This window comes from Naegleria fowleri, assembly GCF_008403515.1.
Source record: "Naegleria fowleri strain ATCC 30894 chromosome Unknown tig30, whole genome shotgun sequence".
Classification (NCBI taxonomy): domain Eukaryota; phylum Heterolobosea; class Eutetramitea; order Acrasida; family Naegleriidae; genus Naegleria; species Naegleria fowleri.
In genome coordinates, this window is record NW_025407962.1 from 133,316 (window position 1) to 152,812 (window position 19,497).

At 37.3% G+C, this 19,497-nt stretch overlaps 8 protein-coding genes across 8 annotated transcripts; 4 read left to right on the top strand and 4 right to left on the bottom strand.

Moving 5' to 3' along the window:
- Nucleotides 1-348: 348 nt before the first annotated feature.
- FDP41_002623 (uncharacterized protein) lies at nt 349-2,930 on the top strand (the record flags this gene model as incomplete). Its single annotated transcript, XM_044705838.1, has 2 exons — nt 349-822; nt 1,035-2,930. 2 exons carry the CDS (start codon nt 349-351, stop codon nt 2,928-2,930), a joined length of 2,370 nt encoding a protein of 789 aa, XP_044562821.1.
- Nucleotides 2,931-3,597: 667 nt separating this feature from the next.
- FDP41_002624 (uncharacterized protein) lies at nt 3,598-4,875 on the top strand (the record flags this gene model as incomplete). The annotated part of the gene is made up of 1 exon (XM_044705839.1): nt 3,598-4,875. The coding sequence occupies one exon, from the start codon at nt 3,598-3,600 to the stop codon at nt 4,873-4,875; it is 1,278 nt and encodes a 425-aa protein (XP_044562822.1).
- A 142-nt stretch (nt 4,876-5,017) lies between these two features.
- Nucleotides 5,018-6,277, bottom strand: FDP41_002625 (uncharacterized protein; the record flags this gene model as incomplete). Its single annotated transcript, XM_044705840.1, has 1 exon — nt 5,018-6,277. One exon carries the CDS (start codon nt 6,275-6,277, stop codon nt 5,018-5,020), a length of 1,260 nt encoding a protein of 419 aa, XP_044562823.1.
- Nucleotides 6,278-6,514: 237 nt separating this feature from the next.
- Nucleotides 6,515-9,644, top strand: FDP41_002626 (uncharacterized protein; the record flags this gene model as incomplete). Its single annotated transcript, XM_044705841.1, has 3 exons — nt 6,515-8,400; nt 8,507-8,694; nt 8,863-9,644. 3 exons carry the CDS (start codon nt 6,515-6,517, stop codon nt 9,642-9,644), a joined length of 2,856 nt encoding a protein of 951 aa, XP_044562824.1.
- A 68-nt stretch (nt 9,645-9,712) lies between these two features.
- Nucleotides 9,713-12,608, bottom strand: FDP41_002627 (uncharacterized protein; the record flags this gene model as incomplete). The annotated part of the gene is made up of 3 exons (XM_044705842.1): nt 9,713-10,259; nt 10,345-11,908; nt 12,128-12,608. 3 exons carry the CDS (start codon nt 12,606-12,608, stop codon nt 9,713-9,715), a joined length of 2,592 nt encoding a protein of 863 aa, XP_044562825.1.
- Nucleotides 12,609-12,940: 332 nt separating this feature from the next.
- On the bottom strand, nt 12,941-14,593 carry FDP41_002628 (uncharacterized protein; the record flags this gene model as incomplete). Its single annotated transcript, XM_044705843.1, has 2 exons — nt 12,941-13,527; nt 13,669-14,593. 2 exons carry the CDS (start codon nt 14,591-14,593, stop codon nt 12,941-12,943), a joined length of 1,512 nt encoding a protein of 503 aa, XP_044562826.1.
- A 1,726-nt stretch (nt 14,594-16,319) lies between these two features.
- FDP41_002629 (uncharacterized protein) lies at nt 16,320-17,141 on the bottom strand (the record flags this gene model as incomplete). The annotated part of the gene is made up of 1 exon (XM_044705844.1): nt 16,320-17,141. The coding sequence occupies one exon, from the start codon at nt 17,139-17,141 to the stop codon at nt 16,320-16,322; it is 822 nt and encodes a 273-aa protein (XP_044562827.1).
- Nucleotides 17,142-17,175: 34 nt separating this feature from the next.
- Nucleotides 17,176-19,497, top strand: FDP41_002630 (uncharacterized protein; the record flags this gene model as incomplete). Its single annotated transcript, XM_044705846.1, has 1 exon — nt 17,176-19,497. The coding sequence occupies one exon, from the start codon at nt 17,176-17,178 to the stop codon at nt 19,495-19,497; it is 2,322 nt and encodes a 773-aa protein (XP_044562828.1).

Genomic DNA, 19,497 nt, shown 5'->3' on the forward strand with positions numbered 1-19,497 from the left:
ATTTTAGTCAAGTTCTTATTCTATTAAGGAAAAAAATGTTCTTCTTAACGATCATTCAGGAATTGAAGAAATTGCTCGTTTCCCATCATTTCATCCTGTTTAATTCCCTCCTTCAATATTGAATTTGAATTCGAAATGGAACAATTATCCCTCTTTCGGAGTTCATCTTCGGAGCCTTATACCCACCACAAGACCCTTTGAAAATGATTTTGGAAATACTTCCGGAACTTCAACATTCAAATGCACCTCCTCTTCCTCCAATCGCCATACACCAAGTGGTTGTGGTTTCCTTCGATCGAAGGAAGGAATGAATTTTTCAAGGTGTGATTTGAAAAATTGTAAAAAAAAATGCAAAATTCTTCAAACCATTCGTTGTTGCAACAACAAGAACAACATTCGGAAGAAGAAACCGCAACACATGGATCTATCGATTCGAATACAATGATCGAAACAAATTTCATCCAAAACACGAGTATTCCTATTCATACTCGAACAACTCTCTCTGAAGAAGAAGAAAATTTTCAAACCATGTATTCGGAGGCTGAACAACAATTTGCTCCTCCGAATGCTGTAGTCATGGAATCATTCATAGAGGAACAAGAAAACAAACAAGATGATGCACCACTTCAGAATGTGAGTCGAGAACATCAAGATGATATTGTTTCAACAACGTCGAGCCACAACAACAGCAGCTCGACGAGGATAAAACGTATTTGGAAAAGGGCTGGACAAGTGCCAATCTTGAAACATTTCATTGGATTTTTGAGTACATATGGAGCAATTTTCCTGTTTAATCATGCATTTCGATCTCTCTTTTTTATGGTAGGTTTGGTATTTTTGAATATTATAATGATTTGAATATTTCTAAATTTGGTGAATGTTATTTGCGCATGTCCATTAATTAATTTAATGGTTTCCAATTTTTTATGTGAAACTTGTTGAAAATCATTTCTTTGGAATTTTCTCATTTTCACATTTATTCATGAATGGTCATAATATTCACATGAATGTTATGTTTGATTACTGTTTTTCAGAATTTAATTTCTGGTTTGGGAAATTTCTTTTCAGAAATTGCCATTGTTAACCTTTTAGAAACTCGAGCTGTCAATTCCACTCTCCCTTCCTCCAACTCTTCTCTCTCCTTTTTTCCAATAACTTCCTCTCCATTCTATTCTTCGAGGCATGATTCATTTTCACCAAATAATTTATTATCAAAATTTGACATGCTGTACAAAATTTCTCAGAAGGATGTTGACATTCCAGATGCAGACTTCACTCATGAAGGAGCCTCAGGAACTGCCATTTCTGGAGTTTTTATTGCACTACTACTTCCAGGAATTTTTCTAATGCCCGTCACTGGAATTGTTGCAGACTTATTTGACCGAAGAAAAATTCTATTGGCAAGTGACATTGCCAGAGGTTTCATTGTATTGCTTTTTCCTGTTGCTTACTTTATTCAGGGCCTCGAATGGCTGGTATACCTCACCATCTTTTTACAGTACTGTTTTGGTGCATTCTTTGAACCTTCAAGAGAAGCTCTCGTTCCATTGGCCGTCAAACAGAAAGATTTACCAATTGCCAATGCATTGGATTCACTCTGTTGGTTGGCAGTGAGTTTTTTTGGTTCTTCTCTTGGTGGATTAGTGGTCAGTGTGTTGGGAATTCCTGCAAATTTTGCATTTGACAGTGCATCCTTCTTTATCTCTGGATTTTTCTGTCTGTTGTTATTTAAATACAAACATCTTGGACGAAGAGGAATTGATGATAGAAATGTTGAAACACATTTGGAAAGTAAGAAAGATTCTGTCGAACTCGATGAAAACGCTGTGAATAATAATGGAAATCCATTGATGCCATCATCACCACCACGAATGGAGAGTTCATTATCTAATTCTCCTTCAACCACTGAAGAAACAATACTTTCTCAACATGCTGTGATTCACTCCTCTACTGAAATGTTACATTCTCGTGACGACATGAATGAAATCACAGACGCTTCACCAAATATTGAATTGAAAGAAGAGAGAAATATCATGCTCAATCGCAAGATGCAACAAGATTCCAACATGGATGATTCTCCAATCGTGTCGGATTCACTCGTAACAACTTCTCATGTCAAGTCAACCAATTCTCTCATTCTACTCTTCATTGAGATGAAAAAGTATTTTATTGAGCTATTTAGAGGAATTGTCTTCTTTTCAAAGAATCCATTAATTTTCACTTCGACCATGGTGAAAGCATTTGCTGGATTTTTCTGGTTTGGATGTGAAATTATTTTAATTCATCTCGTCTATCAAGTATTGGCTGTGAATGATCGAAGAATGGGAGGTATTTACTTTGGTGTGGCCAAAATGTGGGCAGGAATAGGTAGCGGGTTATTTCCTGTCATTGTTGAAAGGCTTCTTCCAAAGACTTACACCACACTTACACTGAGAGCCATTCTCATGTGTGCTGTATTTTTATTCCCAGTGTGTTTTGCATTGTATTATGTCTCTGTTAAATTTGCGGTAGAAGAGGAGACACGAATTCTCGGATTTGCTGGAATTTGTTTGTCACATTTAATATTAGGAATTTCTACAGGTAATTTATGGAGCTATTCAATCACTCATTTACAAATGGTTTGTCCAAATGACTTTCTAGGAAGAGCTATGGCCTTAGATATTGGATTCTTTTTAAATATTTCAAATTTAATAGCTGTCTTTACGTATGGAGTTATTTTGACTGACATTTTCAAATTTAGTGCCAATCACATGATTTTATTTGAATTGGTGACGAGTATTGGAGCTTGTTGTTTGTTTGCCGCATGGTTTTTCATTTTCAGAAAGAATGTCAAATCAAGACAAGATTATTTGAAGGAAATGGATTCTGAATCTTCAGAAGTTCAAGAAGAGAATTTTCCATCTTCTTCTCAAGAGAATATGACAGCTTGATCGTTGTCAGTTGTCAACATTTTTGTCAATCATTGACATTCATAAACATCACGATGATTAAGAAATGAAGAAAGTATAATCTTTACTTGATAGAAACATGATTCATGATGTGGCGAGTGCTTTGAAACACTCGTTTGGCAAAATGGCCCAAAAGATAGGTTGAAGAGAACAAGTTTTAACTTGCAATTCTCTTCTTTCCCTTCTTTCCATATCCATTTATGGAACTTTTCTTAATTCTGAATAACATAACATCAGGAATAGCTATCTGAGAATCTGATTACAAGATTGACATTGAAATGCAATAACAACAAGGAGGATCCTCCTAAAGAATCACTTGTCACTCCACGACCTGCATAAAATGTTTACACAACCAACAACAACAACAACAAACACTTTCTTGTTCTCTTCTCCTCTCAACCACCAACACTTCTCCTCCTCTTGGATAGATGTTTGTAACAACAGAATATGTTTTCAGAATAATCATTCATTGAGGTGTTGCGATCCATCAATAGTTTCATCCAATGATGAAAATGTAGCTTTCGAGTTGGTGTCCTACCCACGAGTCAGCATTCATCTCATTGATTTGAATGTCAAACATCCAATTGATGATCGTTTTGAAGACACATTTCATCCTTTTCCGTTCGTGTACGAAATGCTTTGTTCGAAAATGTCACACACGGGAATTCTACCTTTGAGACGACGTAAAAGATCTCTCAATTCTTGTTGTTGTGAAGAAAACCCCTTTTCATGTCAATTTGAACATGTATTTTCCTTTGGAGGAGAAAATTCCTTTCATTCACCCTATGATGTGAAAATTTCATACTCTCTTGAATGTATCTTGATTAGTGATTATCTTCATCGATCGATTCATGTCTTTGATTTGCATTCGAAGGAATATGTTTCGAGTTTGTTCATGCAAAACCATAATCCCAAATTTTTATGTATTGCAGAGTCGTATAAGAGTGCCTTCTCGAGGTATGAAAAAAATCATCCAAGTTTGGAAGATGCTTTAATTTTGGATGTTGGAAAAGGAAGAATTCGAATGTTTGATTTGAGACGATTAATGACATTTCATTCCAAGCAATTTCCAAATCTCTTGAGGAGGTCGAACGAAACAAATCATCCAATCATTCAAATCCATCCTTATTGTGCGAGAAATCCATCTTTTGAATCGATTTCACCTCATGATGCGTTGGATGCTAATGAGAATGCATGTTCACACTATATATGGCAATCGAATGATTTCAAGTTTCCAAGAGGAATGGCAGTCTTGACAGAGACTTGTCAAGTATTTGTGTGTGACATGTTTGATGATTGCATCAAGGTGTTGGATTTGAAGAATGGAGTCCAATTGTCTCGAATTGAAATATTGAGACCTCATGACGTTGATGTCTTTATATCGAAAAAGTTCAAAAAAAACAACCACGGTTGTCAAAATAATAAGGGAACAAGTGTGACAATCACAACGACACTTGTGATTAGTAGTGATCATGATGGAATTCAAGTATTGTCACAGGAGAAACTTGAGAATGAAAAGATGATCATTAACAATGAGGCATGTCAATGTGGGCAAACAGTTCACTCATCGTCGACCACAACATTGATGGAATCAGAATGGACAAATGCCAAGATCAAGTTTGAAGACGAGCGATTGCCGGACGATGATTGGGATCCCGTTCATCCTTTCTCGTTGGTTGTGGATATGAAATGCAGCAATCTATTTGGACTCTCGCAGCAACAACAACATGTAATTGTGAGTGACAGCTATCATCATCGTATTAAGGTTTACTCGCTCCATAATGGAAAACTGGTCAAAACATTTGGTAAATACGGAGATGCAATTTCCAATGAATTCAAATGCACGTTTGGATTGTGCATGAATGAAATAAGTGGAGAATTGCTGGTTTGTGACTCGTGGAATAATCGTGTTGGTGTATACAAGTAGGGAGAGAAGTCGTTCAGTCATGATGTTTCTGTACAGTCTGATCTACACCATCACTACATAAAACCCACACTTCACATTCAGGAAACAAGTTGTCATTCAATTTATTTTAAAATCAGTCCTGTTATTGACACAATCAACCAATTTACTTGGTCTCAGCCTTTCTCTTTTCCTTCAAAGCTTGGAGCTTCTTCTCATCTTCAAGTCTCTTTTGCTCTAATTGCTTCTTTCTTGGACCCAAGAACTTGTTCTTCTCGGCAGTGGTTTGGAATTTACCCTTACCAATCTTGGAGGTGGTATCAATGAACTTGAGGGTAATTTCTTCCTTCATGGATCTGTTCCACTTGTTTTCTGGAACCAAAGTCTTTCTCAAGGTGACAACTCTTCTAGCAGGACCTTGAACGTTACCCTTGATCATAACCCAGTCATTTTCAACAATACCATAGTTAACAAATCCACCCATTGGGTTAATGTCCTTCTCAGTCAAGTCAAAGTCAGTCATTGCGGACTTCTTTCCTTCCTCAGTGAGGCGAGACTTGCCAATTCTGTAAATCTTCTTGTTTTGATGGACTCTGTGGAAGAAACCCTTTTGACCAGCTCTGGCAACAGAGAATGAAACTCTAGCAGGATGCCAAGCACCAATACAAGCAACCTTTCTCAAACCTCTGTGGGTCTTTCTTGGCAAACGTCTAACACCCCATCTGGAGACAACACCCTTGGTACCCTTACCCTTGGTGACAGCAATCACGTCAATTGGTTCGTCCTTAGCAAATACAGAGTCGACAGAGACAAGCTTTTCAAGGTTAGCCAAAGCAAACTTGATCTTTTCATCTACATTACCACCGTTGATTTGAATTTCAGCAACGTGGGCCTTCTTGTTATTGATTGACTTGACCTTGGATGGTTGAGTGTGAGCAACAACTCTAATGACATCAGCATTCTTCTTGAAGCTCTCCAATGTTTGAGTTCTCTTCTCTTGAGCAGCACTTTCCAAGTAAGACTTGGTGAGCTTGGTGAATGCTCTCTTCTTCGAGCGGCACCAGTCCTTATAGAAGACTCTTCTGAATTCATTACCAATGTTCTTAGCCCAGACAGTACCAATGGACTTCAAACCAGTTGGAGTTTGCTTGTAACCAACAACACCGACAACAACCATTGGTGGAGCTTCAACAATAGTAACTGCATCGAGACATTCCTTTTTGTGCAACTTGGAACCAGGCTTGTTCACTTCTCTGACAATGTGAGTCATACCAGCCTTGTAACCCAAGAAAGCAGTCATATGGGACTTCTTGCTTTGGTCATCCTTTGGATAAGCCTTGATTCTACCACGTTCTCTTCTGGCCTTCTTTCTTGGCAAGAAAGCAAGTGAACCGTGTCTTGGTGCTTCGAATTTTCTGTGAGACATATTGAGTGTATTTTTTTCAACAAATTTTTTAAAATTAATTGGTCAACCAGTGTTTAAAGATTTTACAATGAAAGTTGAGTCCAGCGAAATGCCGAGTTCAAAAATTGCTTTGAATAATGTGGGCTCATCATTTCGTGAGCACTGATAGGAAACGGCCCACGTTCTCCCAAACGTTTGTTCGGTTTCTATTGTTATGAATAATAAAGATTCGTTTGAAGGATTCCTTCAAAACAAAAAATGCCTTTGAGAGAAACAGTCCCGATCACAGGTGGAGTAGGAGAAGGCTCCTCTGAGATCAACCCTCACGATCAACCAACAACAACAGCAACTCCACTCACATCATTACCTTATCACCACAATGGTAATGATCGAAATAATGATCGTACTGATAACATCAACACCGAAAGATCTTCATTTCCTCCACCTTTCAGTCATGATAATGCTGACCAAAATAATAATGATAGAAATAATGATAACAATAATATTAATACCGTTATTAGCGATGATAATACAACAACCACTACTGCTTCTACTAGGAATAATACAAACCAACAGCATATGATTAGTTCCTCCATCCCAACCGGTCCTACCACTCCAACTCCTCCTCCGAATTCATCAACAATTTTCAATAATGAGTTTTTCCAAAATCAAGAGGTGAGACGACATGCGCAAGCAATTGCACTCAATATTATCAGATTTGTTTTTAGAGCATCACCGTTTGTTACAAGATATTTGGAGGAGCTTTGCTATTTTATCGGAATGCTTTTATTCGTGTCTCTTGTATTGCTCCACTCTTCTTTTTACATATCACCGAATAATTTAGCTAATCCATCACAACAATCATTACTAATGTCAACATTGACCAAATCAGAAATTGTAACAAATCATGTACAACAAATCAAATTGATGAGAATTTTTTCGTCTCAAGAGGCTCAAAATTTGACCAAACATTTCCCACCCTTATTACGTACAGCACTTTTTGGAATTGATTTTCATGGATTTAATTTAAGTACCAATAGCATCTATGATGATCACAATAGCAGTAATTTCTTCAAAAGTGAGCATGCTCAACTATTGACCAATGTATCGTTGGAGAAATCTACTGCCTCTCAAATTCAAGTTACTAACATGTTAGAGGACAATACTAGTGTCCGAAATATCATTGTCACTCAGAATGGAAAAGTTGCTGATGAAAATTTCACACTCTCACCGACATCATCTTTGCAAGCCGACTCTGTTCAACCACCACATGATATCCAAGTTTCAACACATCAGGATTTAGAACAGGGTAAAGAGAGTTCTGTCCTTCGCCACACATCATCGAAGGACTTAGAGATCTCAGAGAAAACCGCTGTGCCACCTTCTGAAACGCAGCACGAATCAAAAGAGGATACCAATTATTTTGAACGTACTCAAAAAATCCTCAACCTACTTGGTAATGCTCTACTCGATATATTTATTCGTCCATTTTCTGTGAAACCTCGTGTTACTTGCTTAGAAAACCGAATTATGGAAAAGTATCGAGGTGAGCTCATTAAAAGGTACGAAAACAGAACCGACACTCTCACTGCCGCCTCAGTGCATTCATTTCTTTTAAGATTGTATATTGAGGGTCCAATAGACAAGATGATGAGAGAATGGGAAAGAGAATTGTCTTTAAAAAAGACCAAATCTCAACCTTTCAAGAGTGATACTCCAACGAGCCAGCTAGACGACACAAATTCACAATCACTTCTGAATGCTCAACAAGAATCTTCTTCATCCGAATTGCAAAGCCAATCTCATTCAGAAAACGCCAAGAAAGACACCTCTCAACAAACCTCTCTTAAGGAAAAAGGTAGCACCACTAATGATGTCAGTGTTGACACTCCTTCATCGGGAGAGACAGAGGAGGAAAACAATTCAGATGAGTGGTCACTCTCTCTCGATCATGCAACAGACGCTATCAAATCTTGGATACTCTTCAAGTATCAACATTCCCCTCTCTTTACCGATATTTTTAACGATACAAGATTATTCGTCTACACAACTGAGAAGGGCTTATTCTATATTTCAAGAGAGACAAAACAAACTTTATCTATTCCTTCCTATACTATCAGTATTGATTGGAACGATTCTTGCTTGTAAGTTGTTTTTATGACAAGCCTTTTGAATGATTGTTCAACATTGTATCGTTATTCTTCTTCATGTGATGACGAACAAAATTCGAAAATTATTATTTTGAAATAGTGATATTTTGGGAGGATCATTTCCCTATCTTCTCTCCTTCTTAATTGGTTATGACACCACTATTCTAAACACATTTGTTCAGTATAATTATGACTTCAATCATAACTATACGATCAATAGTGGAGTCTTGTATTCTAGACAATATGATGAGATTTACTATTTGAAATATGGACAAGTAGAAATGGATGGTAAGTTGAGATTTTATTTTAATCAGGCGGAATTTCAATAACGTGTTATGTTAAAATTGTTTATCATTGACTACGAATTTTGGCTATCATCATTTTCGAATCATATCATATTCGAATAATAATTATATTTCTTTCTATTGACTATGTATCTATTGAACTTGCTTATAGCCATTTCGAGAGGTATTTCAAAAATAGCTCCATTGATTGTCTACCTGATGGTATTTGTTCTAATTTACTATTTGGTGAGAACGACCCAAATGAATATATTGAACATGATCGTGGAATTACAGCTAAATGTCTTCTTTGTGCAACGTATGGCACGCTCATTCATGGTTCACTTGTTCCAAAATTTAATGTTTGTGCCAGTGTTGCTAGGAGTTATCCACTTTATCGATAATTTCTTTTCTGGAGATCAGAAAGCAAGTTTATTAGTATTTTGTCTCATTTGGATTTCTCAAATATTCATGAATAATGTTTGCAACTCAAGATTTAGCAAGGCTGTCTTTCCATGGGTTCTTCACTTTTATTGCTCCACGTATTTTATCTATTACTTTAGCCATCCCCACGGCTATTCTTACCTTGCATTTTCAACTCTTTTCTCAGTTATTGTACAAAAGATGCTTTATCTGTGGAACACCTGCGAGTATAATTACATTGTAAACCACCATCCAATACTGAGAGACATCTTGGGCACTGGTGGTGGTAACGCCAATAATGACGATTTTGATATTTTCGATAGAATTAATGCAATGGTACATCAACGAAATGGAATCCCGTCGGCTCCAAGAATTCAAAATGTTCAACAATTCGTATTTAATTTGAGTGACATGAATAATGGACATGCTATTGAGCAACAAATTGGACGTTTCAACATTTCCATCTCTCTCGCTCAAAACAACAACACTGCCAGTAGTCATCACGCTCCCTCAAATACCACTCCTACACATTAATGACTATGGATTGAATATTTGCACACAACTTCTTACACTATTACTACAAATATAGTACACAGAAGCATTTATTCTACACATTTCTTTTGCATACAAACAAACAAATGGTGTTCTCCAAAGCTGGCGGATTGTACCTCCATTTGTAACTTGGTATTGTCAAAGTTAGGACATGAGACATTCATAATTTCAACTGGCACATCCACAATCTTTGGAACTTCATTGTAGAAATAAAAGCCTTGTTGGTATGGCCAGCTCACGATCTCTTCATAAGAATTGTCTCCGCATACAAAGATACGGTTATCATTTGTTACAAAGAAGGAATGATCAAATTTGGCAAATGCCTTCATGATTTCTCTTCTACAGAACGGATGAATTTCATAGTCGTTCGTTTGAGGTTGAAAATTGATTTTTGAAGGGACGAAAATTGCTGGCTCATCAGTTTTAAATCCTAGTTGGCCCTTTGAAGCTTGACCAACAGAGTACAGGAAAAATTGAGTAGACACAAACAGAGAGTGATTTGTCCCTGCAGCAATTTGTGTGACCTGATATCTGTTGAATAACATGGCGGGTAACTCTGAAGGAATGCAAACTCTCTTAACTCTCTCAAAACCACATCTACGAGTGAAATCACAGAAATCAAAGATATTTACATAGTGGTTAGAAATCTCTCATTCTGTAAGTCCATTCTCGAACTACTTACTGTCCAAATCGATTGTCTCCGAATGTGAAAACTCTCCCAGACTCAGTTAAAAGAATTGTATGAGAGTCACCACACTTGACATCTTTAAGAACTTCGTCAGTAAAAGTGGCTACCTTTGTCAACAAGGGGATGATTTCCCTGTGATCATCAATTCCACATTGTTTGTGCTCATTGGCTCCGCATGCATACAAGTCTCCCTTGTGGGTAACAATTGTGTGTTTACCTCCTGCCGCAATCTTTGAAACAGGACTCTCATTTTCTTCCCATTTGACAGGGGCAATAAGTGAAATTGAGCTTGTATGTCCCAGAGAGAGTTGTCCGTGGTTATTCGATCCATACACAAATAACTTTCCATCACCTCTCAACATGAGATAGTGACATTCATCATCGCTGCCATTGCAGTCAATGTCAACAACATTATCCAAGTCCAATTCAGTTAAGCTTGACTTTGAAGATCCTCCTAAAATGAAGACTCTTCCATCTTTGGCCAATAGCATGGTAGTTGAGGAGGTGCAACAAACCTTTGCAATGGAAGGAACCTTCTCGAAAACAGAGTTGATATCATCTAAAAATCCCAAAGTTGGATGTAATTGGCAATGTAGCATTCCTGTTTGATGATTGAAGTTGCTTCCAGCGACAACAAGGGTTGTGTCACACTCGCTGTCATCTTCGTCCAAGCTCTGCGAGAACTTATTGAAGAGACTTCCTTTGGGAATGTATTGCCTGAACTCGTCAAAGTATGGATGCTGCAAAATTTGCTCAGTAGTCAACCGGTTCTCCTGATTAATACACAACATTCCTCTCAAGAGATCAATTTCATCCTTGGTGCATGTTCCAAACACGTAATCCAAATGCCTGTCTTGAGAGATGTCAAAACCCTTCTCTTGAATTAATTGTTCGACAAATACTTTTACATTGTGTTGACGAGAACTCCAATCGGATGGTGTTGGCCTTCCAAACAAATTGATCACTCTTTCCCAAACCTCTGTAGAAGTGGATCCTTTGAAGATGGGAATTCCTCGTAAAAGAAATGCGAAAATCGTACCAAGAGTCCAAATATTATTCACTTGTCCACTATTATCTCCACCTGTAACATCTCTGAAAACTCTCTCATTCTGACTTGCAAACACATAGTCACGAGAGTATGTTTTGCGAGGACTAAAATTGAGGGAAGAATTCATATTTCCTAAACTTCGTCTTGGTGTTCGAGGGGATTTTGTCATTCTTGCAGATTTAGGACTGTCAAAAATAGATGTCTGTTTTTGATCCGGTGGTGATCTTGGAGATGAAATTCCACCCTCTGAATGTCTTCTTGGAGTAGGCATCCATTGATAGGCAAAATCATCTTTGGTTTGTACAGTTACTCCTGTCAAATCAATTAAGCCAACTTTGCAACCATTTCCGACCACAATAAGATGTGGATCTACGCAAAATCGATGAAGTGTTTGATGAACCAGTCCTGCCTTATGAAGTTCATGAACGGCACAAACTAATTGGAAAAACACATATTTTCTCTGTTCATTATTGAGCATACCGTCGATGATGGCATCCACAAGAGGGAGTTCTAATTAAGTGTTCAAAATACAATGAATGGATAATACGTATATCCAGAGACAAATTTTCCATCAATGATTTCGTGATGGGTCATGATAAGAGGGAACACATTTCAAGACAATCATTGGTAGTCATATGTTGTACAAATTGAACCAGGACAATTTGGTTTGATGTTTGTTTGATTTTAGAAACACATCACTGCCTAAATATCATCTTTCAAATTACTTACGCATATCAGCTTCAGAAAACACAAGATATGTAACGTGACCCTCACTCTCTGGAATTACCCTCTCGGGTTGAATAATGTTCTCTTGATGGAAGGACTGAACGAGTTGTACATTCTTGAAACACTTTTCTTGATTATCCACTGGATTCTTCTCGTAGGGAATGGTCAGCTGGTCGATAACTTTATGAACAACCTTCATGATTAATACTTCCTTATCTTCATGACTATTCTTCTCCTTGGCAGTGAATAATTCAATTTGAGGGACTCTTGTCAAATTATCCCCCAAAACAGCCTGCTCGCTTTCCAACACTCTCGTAAAATTTTCATATTTGCTTTTAATCTCCCTTCCAAGTGTCGAGAGCAAATATTTGTAGCTCCCAGCACTAATAGGGCTGCCCTTATTTGCGATGGTGTTGTGGAGGTTATTGAGCAAAATATCGGCGTTCATATAATTTGCAACCTCGAGAGCATATCCCTTGTTCATCCTTATCGCTGATGGTAAGATACAGTTTCAGAAACGATGATGATGGATGAGAGAGAAGAAGAAACGCAAAAAACCTTTCCCGTCTGTTTTTTGAAATGCTTTTTTTTTGAACGATGAAAAATTTCGATTCGTTGAAATTTCGTTGAAAATGCAGGAAAGGAAAGCAAAATAATTCAAAAATGGTTTTAGAGGTTGTTCCAATCGTCAACTATATATCTCCTATCGTTTGTGATGGAGTTTGAAGGATGGATCCCTACAGTAGCTATTTTTGTATTTTTTGAAAGCTTTCAAGAGAGGAGAGAAACATCTTCTCGATTGGGTTGAAAGACACTTTATTCTTGCTTTTGGGATTGGTCGAGTCGTTTTCTTTCTAATTCTTGCAAAAGATAATCCTTGAACTGAGCCTTGGAGTTAAGAGCTCTGTACTCGTGATATGTAATCATAATGTAGTATAACTCACTAATTGAAATTTTGGTGGTCGTAAATTTATGCAAGATATCCTCCATCTCCTTCTTCAAGACTTCATTCTTGAAAGTCGAATAGTGAAGTACCGAGTTGGTTACTCTTGCTGCACAGCTCTGTTGAGTTAATTTCAATGTAATGTCTCCACCAAAGGCACCACATCCCCAATTACCTGTAGTAATGTCCGTATAGTTCATGTTCTTAAATCCCAAGTAGGCCTTGTTGAGGTCACGTTTTATCATTTCAGGTGCAAAGTGTCTTTTAGGGATGGCATCCATAATTATTATATCAATGGTATGGCCTCGTGGCTCGAAAAGTCCTGTAAATTTAAATGTGTTCAAGTATCCTGTATACTCGCTATAACGAATAATGTTTTTCATAATGATAATCTCAGAGTCTGAAAGAGACTCACAAATGAGAAGTGTCAAGAAACTTTCAGGACAGCAGCTGAACAGAACTGCATTTGTGTAAATAAATGCGTAGATATATGGTCATGCATATTTCGAATGAAAATATAATTTCATGTGAATGAGTAGACATGTTGGCAATACATGTAGAGGGTCATCATTGGCCACATTTGAATAAATTTGTCACATACCTTCTTCCTGAGTGAGGGATGGAATAATGGAACCAATATGAATGAATCGGTTGGCAAAGTCCACAAATCCACGACATGGAATATCTTCCATACGACCACAGTGCACGCGAATCATATTCTTTGTGGCTTCCTCATCGGAAAAGTCAATATCTTTCATTTCCAACCAATTGGGTTCGTCTTCAGGAAGCAAATTGTATCGGGTAAAGACAATATCTTCTCGTTGATCGCATAACTTGTCTCCATAAAATGCTTGTTGATAGAAATAACTGAGCTGGCAAATAATTCTTTCAACAGCTTCGTCCAAACGACAAACATACAATCTATTGAAATCCAAAACGCCATAATCTTTTTCCTTCTCTTTTTGGAAATGATTGTGAATTTCCGAAGAGATGTTCAAAAAGAATGCATTCGCTAGAATACATCTCACATATTTTGGTGGAATTGAGAGAGAGACAGACTGATTCATTTGCATGAGAGGAAGCTTTTCGATCAGCTCATTTTCTGGAACTTCCAATGCAAAGTGAGCAATTTTTGGCAATAAATGCCGATAAAAGTCAAAATTCTTTGAAATTTCTCCCTCCTCATTTCTACTGCGAATGTATTCCGAGAAGATATCAATGGCTGCCTCGAGACCAGGAAAACCAAATCTCTTTTTGGATGGATCATTTTGGAACAAGTGCAGAATGTCTTGCAATTCTTCAAATTCCTCCATTTCTTCAATGCCTTCTAGGATGGCTCTGCTAATTTCAGTTCCCTTCAAAAAGAAGTGATATTTGAAAGGAACATGAGGAATAAAATCCAAAGGAGTATGTGGTTCTCCGCCTGAAGCATTGAGAGAATCTCCATCATTGGCTGTTGTTATTAATAGTGTTGAATTGGTGGTGGTGGTAGTTGCTTGTTGTTGAGAGTCGGTTGATGAAGTCATTTCCGCAGATAGAACCAAAGTTTCCAAATCAAGAAAAAAATATATTCAGTAGTGGTGGGATGATGGAGTTCAATCCTATATCAATAAATCGTACTGTTCAACGTGAATCGATTATGGTTTGAAAAACGACAATAAATCCTCTTCCAAGAGTTGTTCGTGGAGGATGATGATGGACGATCACAGAGAGGTTAGGTAACTTTCCAAAAAGAGTTTCCGTGTTACACAGATGGTGCAATCACTTGGCGACGAGTACTCTCTCAAAGTTCTTCGTGAGTTTCAACAAAGGGACCAACAAGAACACACAACGGAATCAGTACAGACACACGCGTGAGTGTCAATTCCTTGTCGCTATTTTTTTCTTTGTGTTTCTCTCATGAACGACGGCGCACATTTTCGTCTTCATATGAATGGATGGATTTATGGGAGAATCAAAAGCACACGTTGACATATGTCAACGGGTGTCGCACGAAACGAAAAAGCAGAAATTTGAGGCGCAAGCAAATGTCCTTCCTCAGATCTGATGGATTTTCTCTAAAGGTGATTGCGTCACATAGATGATGTTGTAAAGATTGTAACAAGTGATGCGAATGATCTAATGGCTTCCGTGCCTTTTCTTCGCAATTTCTGTTCTTTTCATTTCGTATATATTCATTAAGTTTGGAGTTTAATTGTTTGAGGGTAGCTGAAATGTAATTCGCTTGTTGTTCAATTCTTTCCAAACGTCTTTCCAGGCTGTGGAGCATGCAAGAGTCAATTCTGATGTTCATCTTGCGGTATTTTTTAAGGGCTCGAAAGCATAAAAAATTGAAAAAATATTTATTGGCCCTTCGGTGCCTCAGGTCTTTCGTTTTCCCAGTATTGATTAAAAGCTCTACCCATCAAGAGCGATAGAATTGCTTGAATGTCTACCCAGTACTTGATGATGTCCTGTTTTCTTCTTGTAAAATATGTGTCAGAGTTAAGAATGATTCCTCTGCTGTCGATAAGGAATTTGGAGGAGGTTAGAATTTCATTTCGGTCATGGTGAATCAATTCAATGTTTAGAAGCCTCTTCATCTGTTGTTTAGCATACATTCTTTCCTCCGATAGTAATGTGCAACGTGTGGAATAATGTTCAATAGTTCCGGTGCAATTACATCTGGGGCAGGTGTGAGTTTGTTGTTTAAATGTTTTCATGTGAACATTGTGCATGTTTCTCCAGATTGCATATTTTTGTTGGGGAGAGATATTCTTTGACTTCATGAAATTGAATGTTGTTGGGAAGATGCAAGAAGGGTTAAACTTATTCCTGCTCTTCAAAGTTATTGATTCATTCCATTTCTGAAGTTGGTTGTTCTTGATGAATGTTGCAATATCTGGAATCCAGTGGTTATTGGATTTGAGGATAATTTGGTTTTGGGTAAGTTGTCTGTGAGGAACTATCAATTTTCCTGATGTGCATCCCTTTTTGGCTAATTTGTCTACGTGAATGTTACCACTATTTTGGTGGCCTTTAACTTTGATGATGGTGATTTGTAGGTTTTTAGATTTCTTGAGGAATTCAAATTCAGTTTTAAGGGGGAGAAATGGTCCTCGGTATTTAGGATTTGATAGCAAATTGATACTTATTTCGCTGTCTGTGTAGATTTTTGCTTTTGATTTTGTTGGTAATAATCGGAGAGTGTAGACAATACTTAGTAGTTCAGCTAAGTTATTGCTATGGATTGGGTCAAGTTTGAATTTGTGTCTAGTTGTTATATTTTTGTAAAATAATACCAAATCCAGTTCCTTGTTCAGTTTTAGATCCATCAGTCCATACTTCAAAGTTTTTACATTTCTTATGGTATTTTAGTGATTCTTCATTTACAAGTTGAGGTATGTAGTTGCAGTTATCAACTTTAAGTTCATACTTCCTTGCTATGTGGTGGAAGTTTTCAAATATATTTAGGTTTTTGGATTTTTTGGTGTTGAATGTTGATGTGATAGCATCATTTACCGCTTCTTGCATGAGTTGGTAATTGTGACATGAGATATTAATTAATGATTTTAGGGTTATGATATCAGTCATCATTTCAAGGCATGGAATACCCATTCCTCCTTGGTAGTTTGGTAAGTATAGGCATTCTTTAGGTGTTCTTGCATCAATATTTAGTTTTCTTTTGATTTGGTTTCTGATTGAAGAGTCGAATGATTCTATTTGGGATTGGCTTATTGAATTACTGCGTGCAAGGTGTGTAATTTGGGATAAGGTTTTAGATGTGACTACTTGTTTGAGATTATATGGTTGAATCAGATTAATTGGGAGGATGTTAAGGATATTCATCATCTTATGTTTCCTTTTTTCTAGTTCTTCCTTAAATAATTTAGATTCAAAAAGATATCCTCCGAGGATTCTTTGGTTGTCTTGGTTTGGAATTTTGGTATTGTTAATCAAGGCCTCATTTGGTTTAGGGAGTGAAGTTGTAACTGATTTGGATGGATTAATTTCTAGGAATATTTGTTTGAACCATCTGTTAATTTTCTTGAGTCTTTTGTTGTGGAGAGTAATGTTAGAATTGATAATTGACATATCATCGGCAAAACAAAGTGTGAAAGCATAAAAAATGAAAGCACACACTCGTTCGTTCCACGTGGGAGGACGAATTGCCAAATTTGATGGCATGCAAATTGGATTCAACAAATTACTGCAACAACAACAACAATACTCACGACGATTCTTCTCCTCCGAGCACAGAATTCTCTCTGAGAAACATTTGTATGGCTCATGGGCATCATCCTCACATCTCTCTTTCATGAATGTGCAAAGGCATTCTTCTTCCTCCTTCATGCCGTGTTTCTTTTCTCAACAACCATGTTCGTTATCATCAGTTCCGAAGGTTCTGGAAAATAATAATAACTTTAAGAATGGAATAGGTCCAGGATTTTCGTCGTCGTATGGCATGAAAAGTTTTTCCACCTCTCTGAACCATCCATTGAATTCTCCCCAAGATCCTCAAACAAATGCTTCTGTCCCCAACACTACATCCATCACCGCTTCTTTTACATCATCATCACCTAACCATGACTCGGAACAAGAAAGTAAAACACATTTTTCCAATCAACATCAAAAACACAACAAAATGGCAAAATTCATTTCAAAGGATCAGTACAACCATGTTCTACTCTCTCAATTATTTAATGTGGACAACCAATCACATAGAGAGAACCTTCTTTCCAGGACAAAACATTTACTTTTGAACAAAATAGATGCTCAAGCTTCAACACATGAAATTTTTAGAGCTCTTGATGTTTTTACGAAACAAGATATCAAAGAAATTATTCAGTTTCTTGATGAGAAAGATTTATTGATACCATTTTTCAAAAAACAATTCTCACACATGGTATTAATGAAAATTTTCAATTGTGCAGGTCCAGAAGAAAAAAGTTTCCTCATTGACAGGTGTTTATTTTCACAAAATGTGATGGAAATGTGCACTGGGCAATTTTCCAGCGCGACTGTGAATGCATTCATTCCAGGATTCAATTTGTCAGAGATGACAAGATTTTTACAAATTCTAAAAGGAATTTCCATTTTGGATTTAACAAAAAGTGGAGGAGGAACTGTAATTTTGGAAACAGTACTCAACCAATTGCAGGATCCTTCCTTGAAAGAAGAATATTTTAGCATGGTAGAACCATACTATTCAGAATTGATGACTGAACAACATGGAAATTATCTTGTACAGAATTGTATTTCTCACATGACGAAGGAGCAACGTTTACGATTTATTGAGTTACTTTCCAAAGATTTAAAAAATTTATGCCAAACCAGCGAAGGAGCCATTGCGACAAGACACTTTTTGAAAACTTCACCAAACTATTTGGTACGACATTTTTTCACAAACATAGTCATACCGGATGTTGGAATTTTTGCTAACAACAAGTTCAGCAATTTTATCATTGAAGAAAACTTTTCCAAACTCTATCAAAGCGAGCGGAAACAAGTACTGCAAGGAGTCAGTGCCCATCTCGTAGAAATATCTAAAACTGCTCATGGCAGCATGTTTTTGAAGAAATTGTTCCAACTCGCTGATAGAAGTGACGAGTTGATGGTGTTTTCCAAGGCTGTGAAGAATAATTTACTCGAACTTTCCAAGTCGACTACATCTTCGTATTTTGTTGTGGATGATTTGTTCACACATGTGCTCAAACTAGGACATTCAAGAAGGGAGATTTTGAATGCAATGATCTCTCATTTTCTCTCACTGATTCAATATACTTATGGATCCTTGTTTATGCAACTCATGTTCAAGAGTGAAGATGTGGAACGAAGCGAGCTTGAAGTTCTCGTTCATATCATGTCGAATCATTTCGATCGCATGTTGACAGATGCAAAATCTGCTGCACTATTGCGAGTAGCCATAGAAAATGGTTTTGCAGAGACGTTTTTCTTGAAAATGAAAGGCAAAACATTTGAGCTAGCACAACAAGTTCATTCGTCATATGTGGTTGTTGCTTGTTTACAAAATTGTAATAGATCCACGGTTGTGCAAATGTTAAGGGAGCTCTTGTTGGATCCTTCATTGCCCAATTCCGCCGTAGAAGGCGAACAACAAGTCGATCAATCCGTCCCATTGTCCAAAGAACGGGTGTTGACTTTATGCCGACACAAGTCGGGGTCGTTTGTCATGCTTGATGTTTTTAAGGTTATTGAAAAATATGCCAGCAAAGAAGATGAGGAGCAACTTTTAGTCAAGTTGGCATCGATTCTGGTGGAGTCTGAGCGATCCATTCTGAATTACAGGCTCCTGAGTACAGCCAAGGAAATTTTGTCAAAACACTCTTCATCACCAAATTCGAGCAACTTGAGGGTGCGTTCTCGATCATTCCACGAAGTACTTGCAGTGTCAGCAATTGAAACACAACGAGATTTTACTGGAATATAA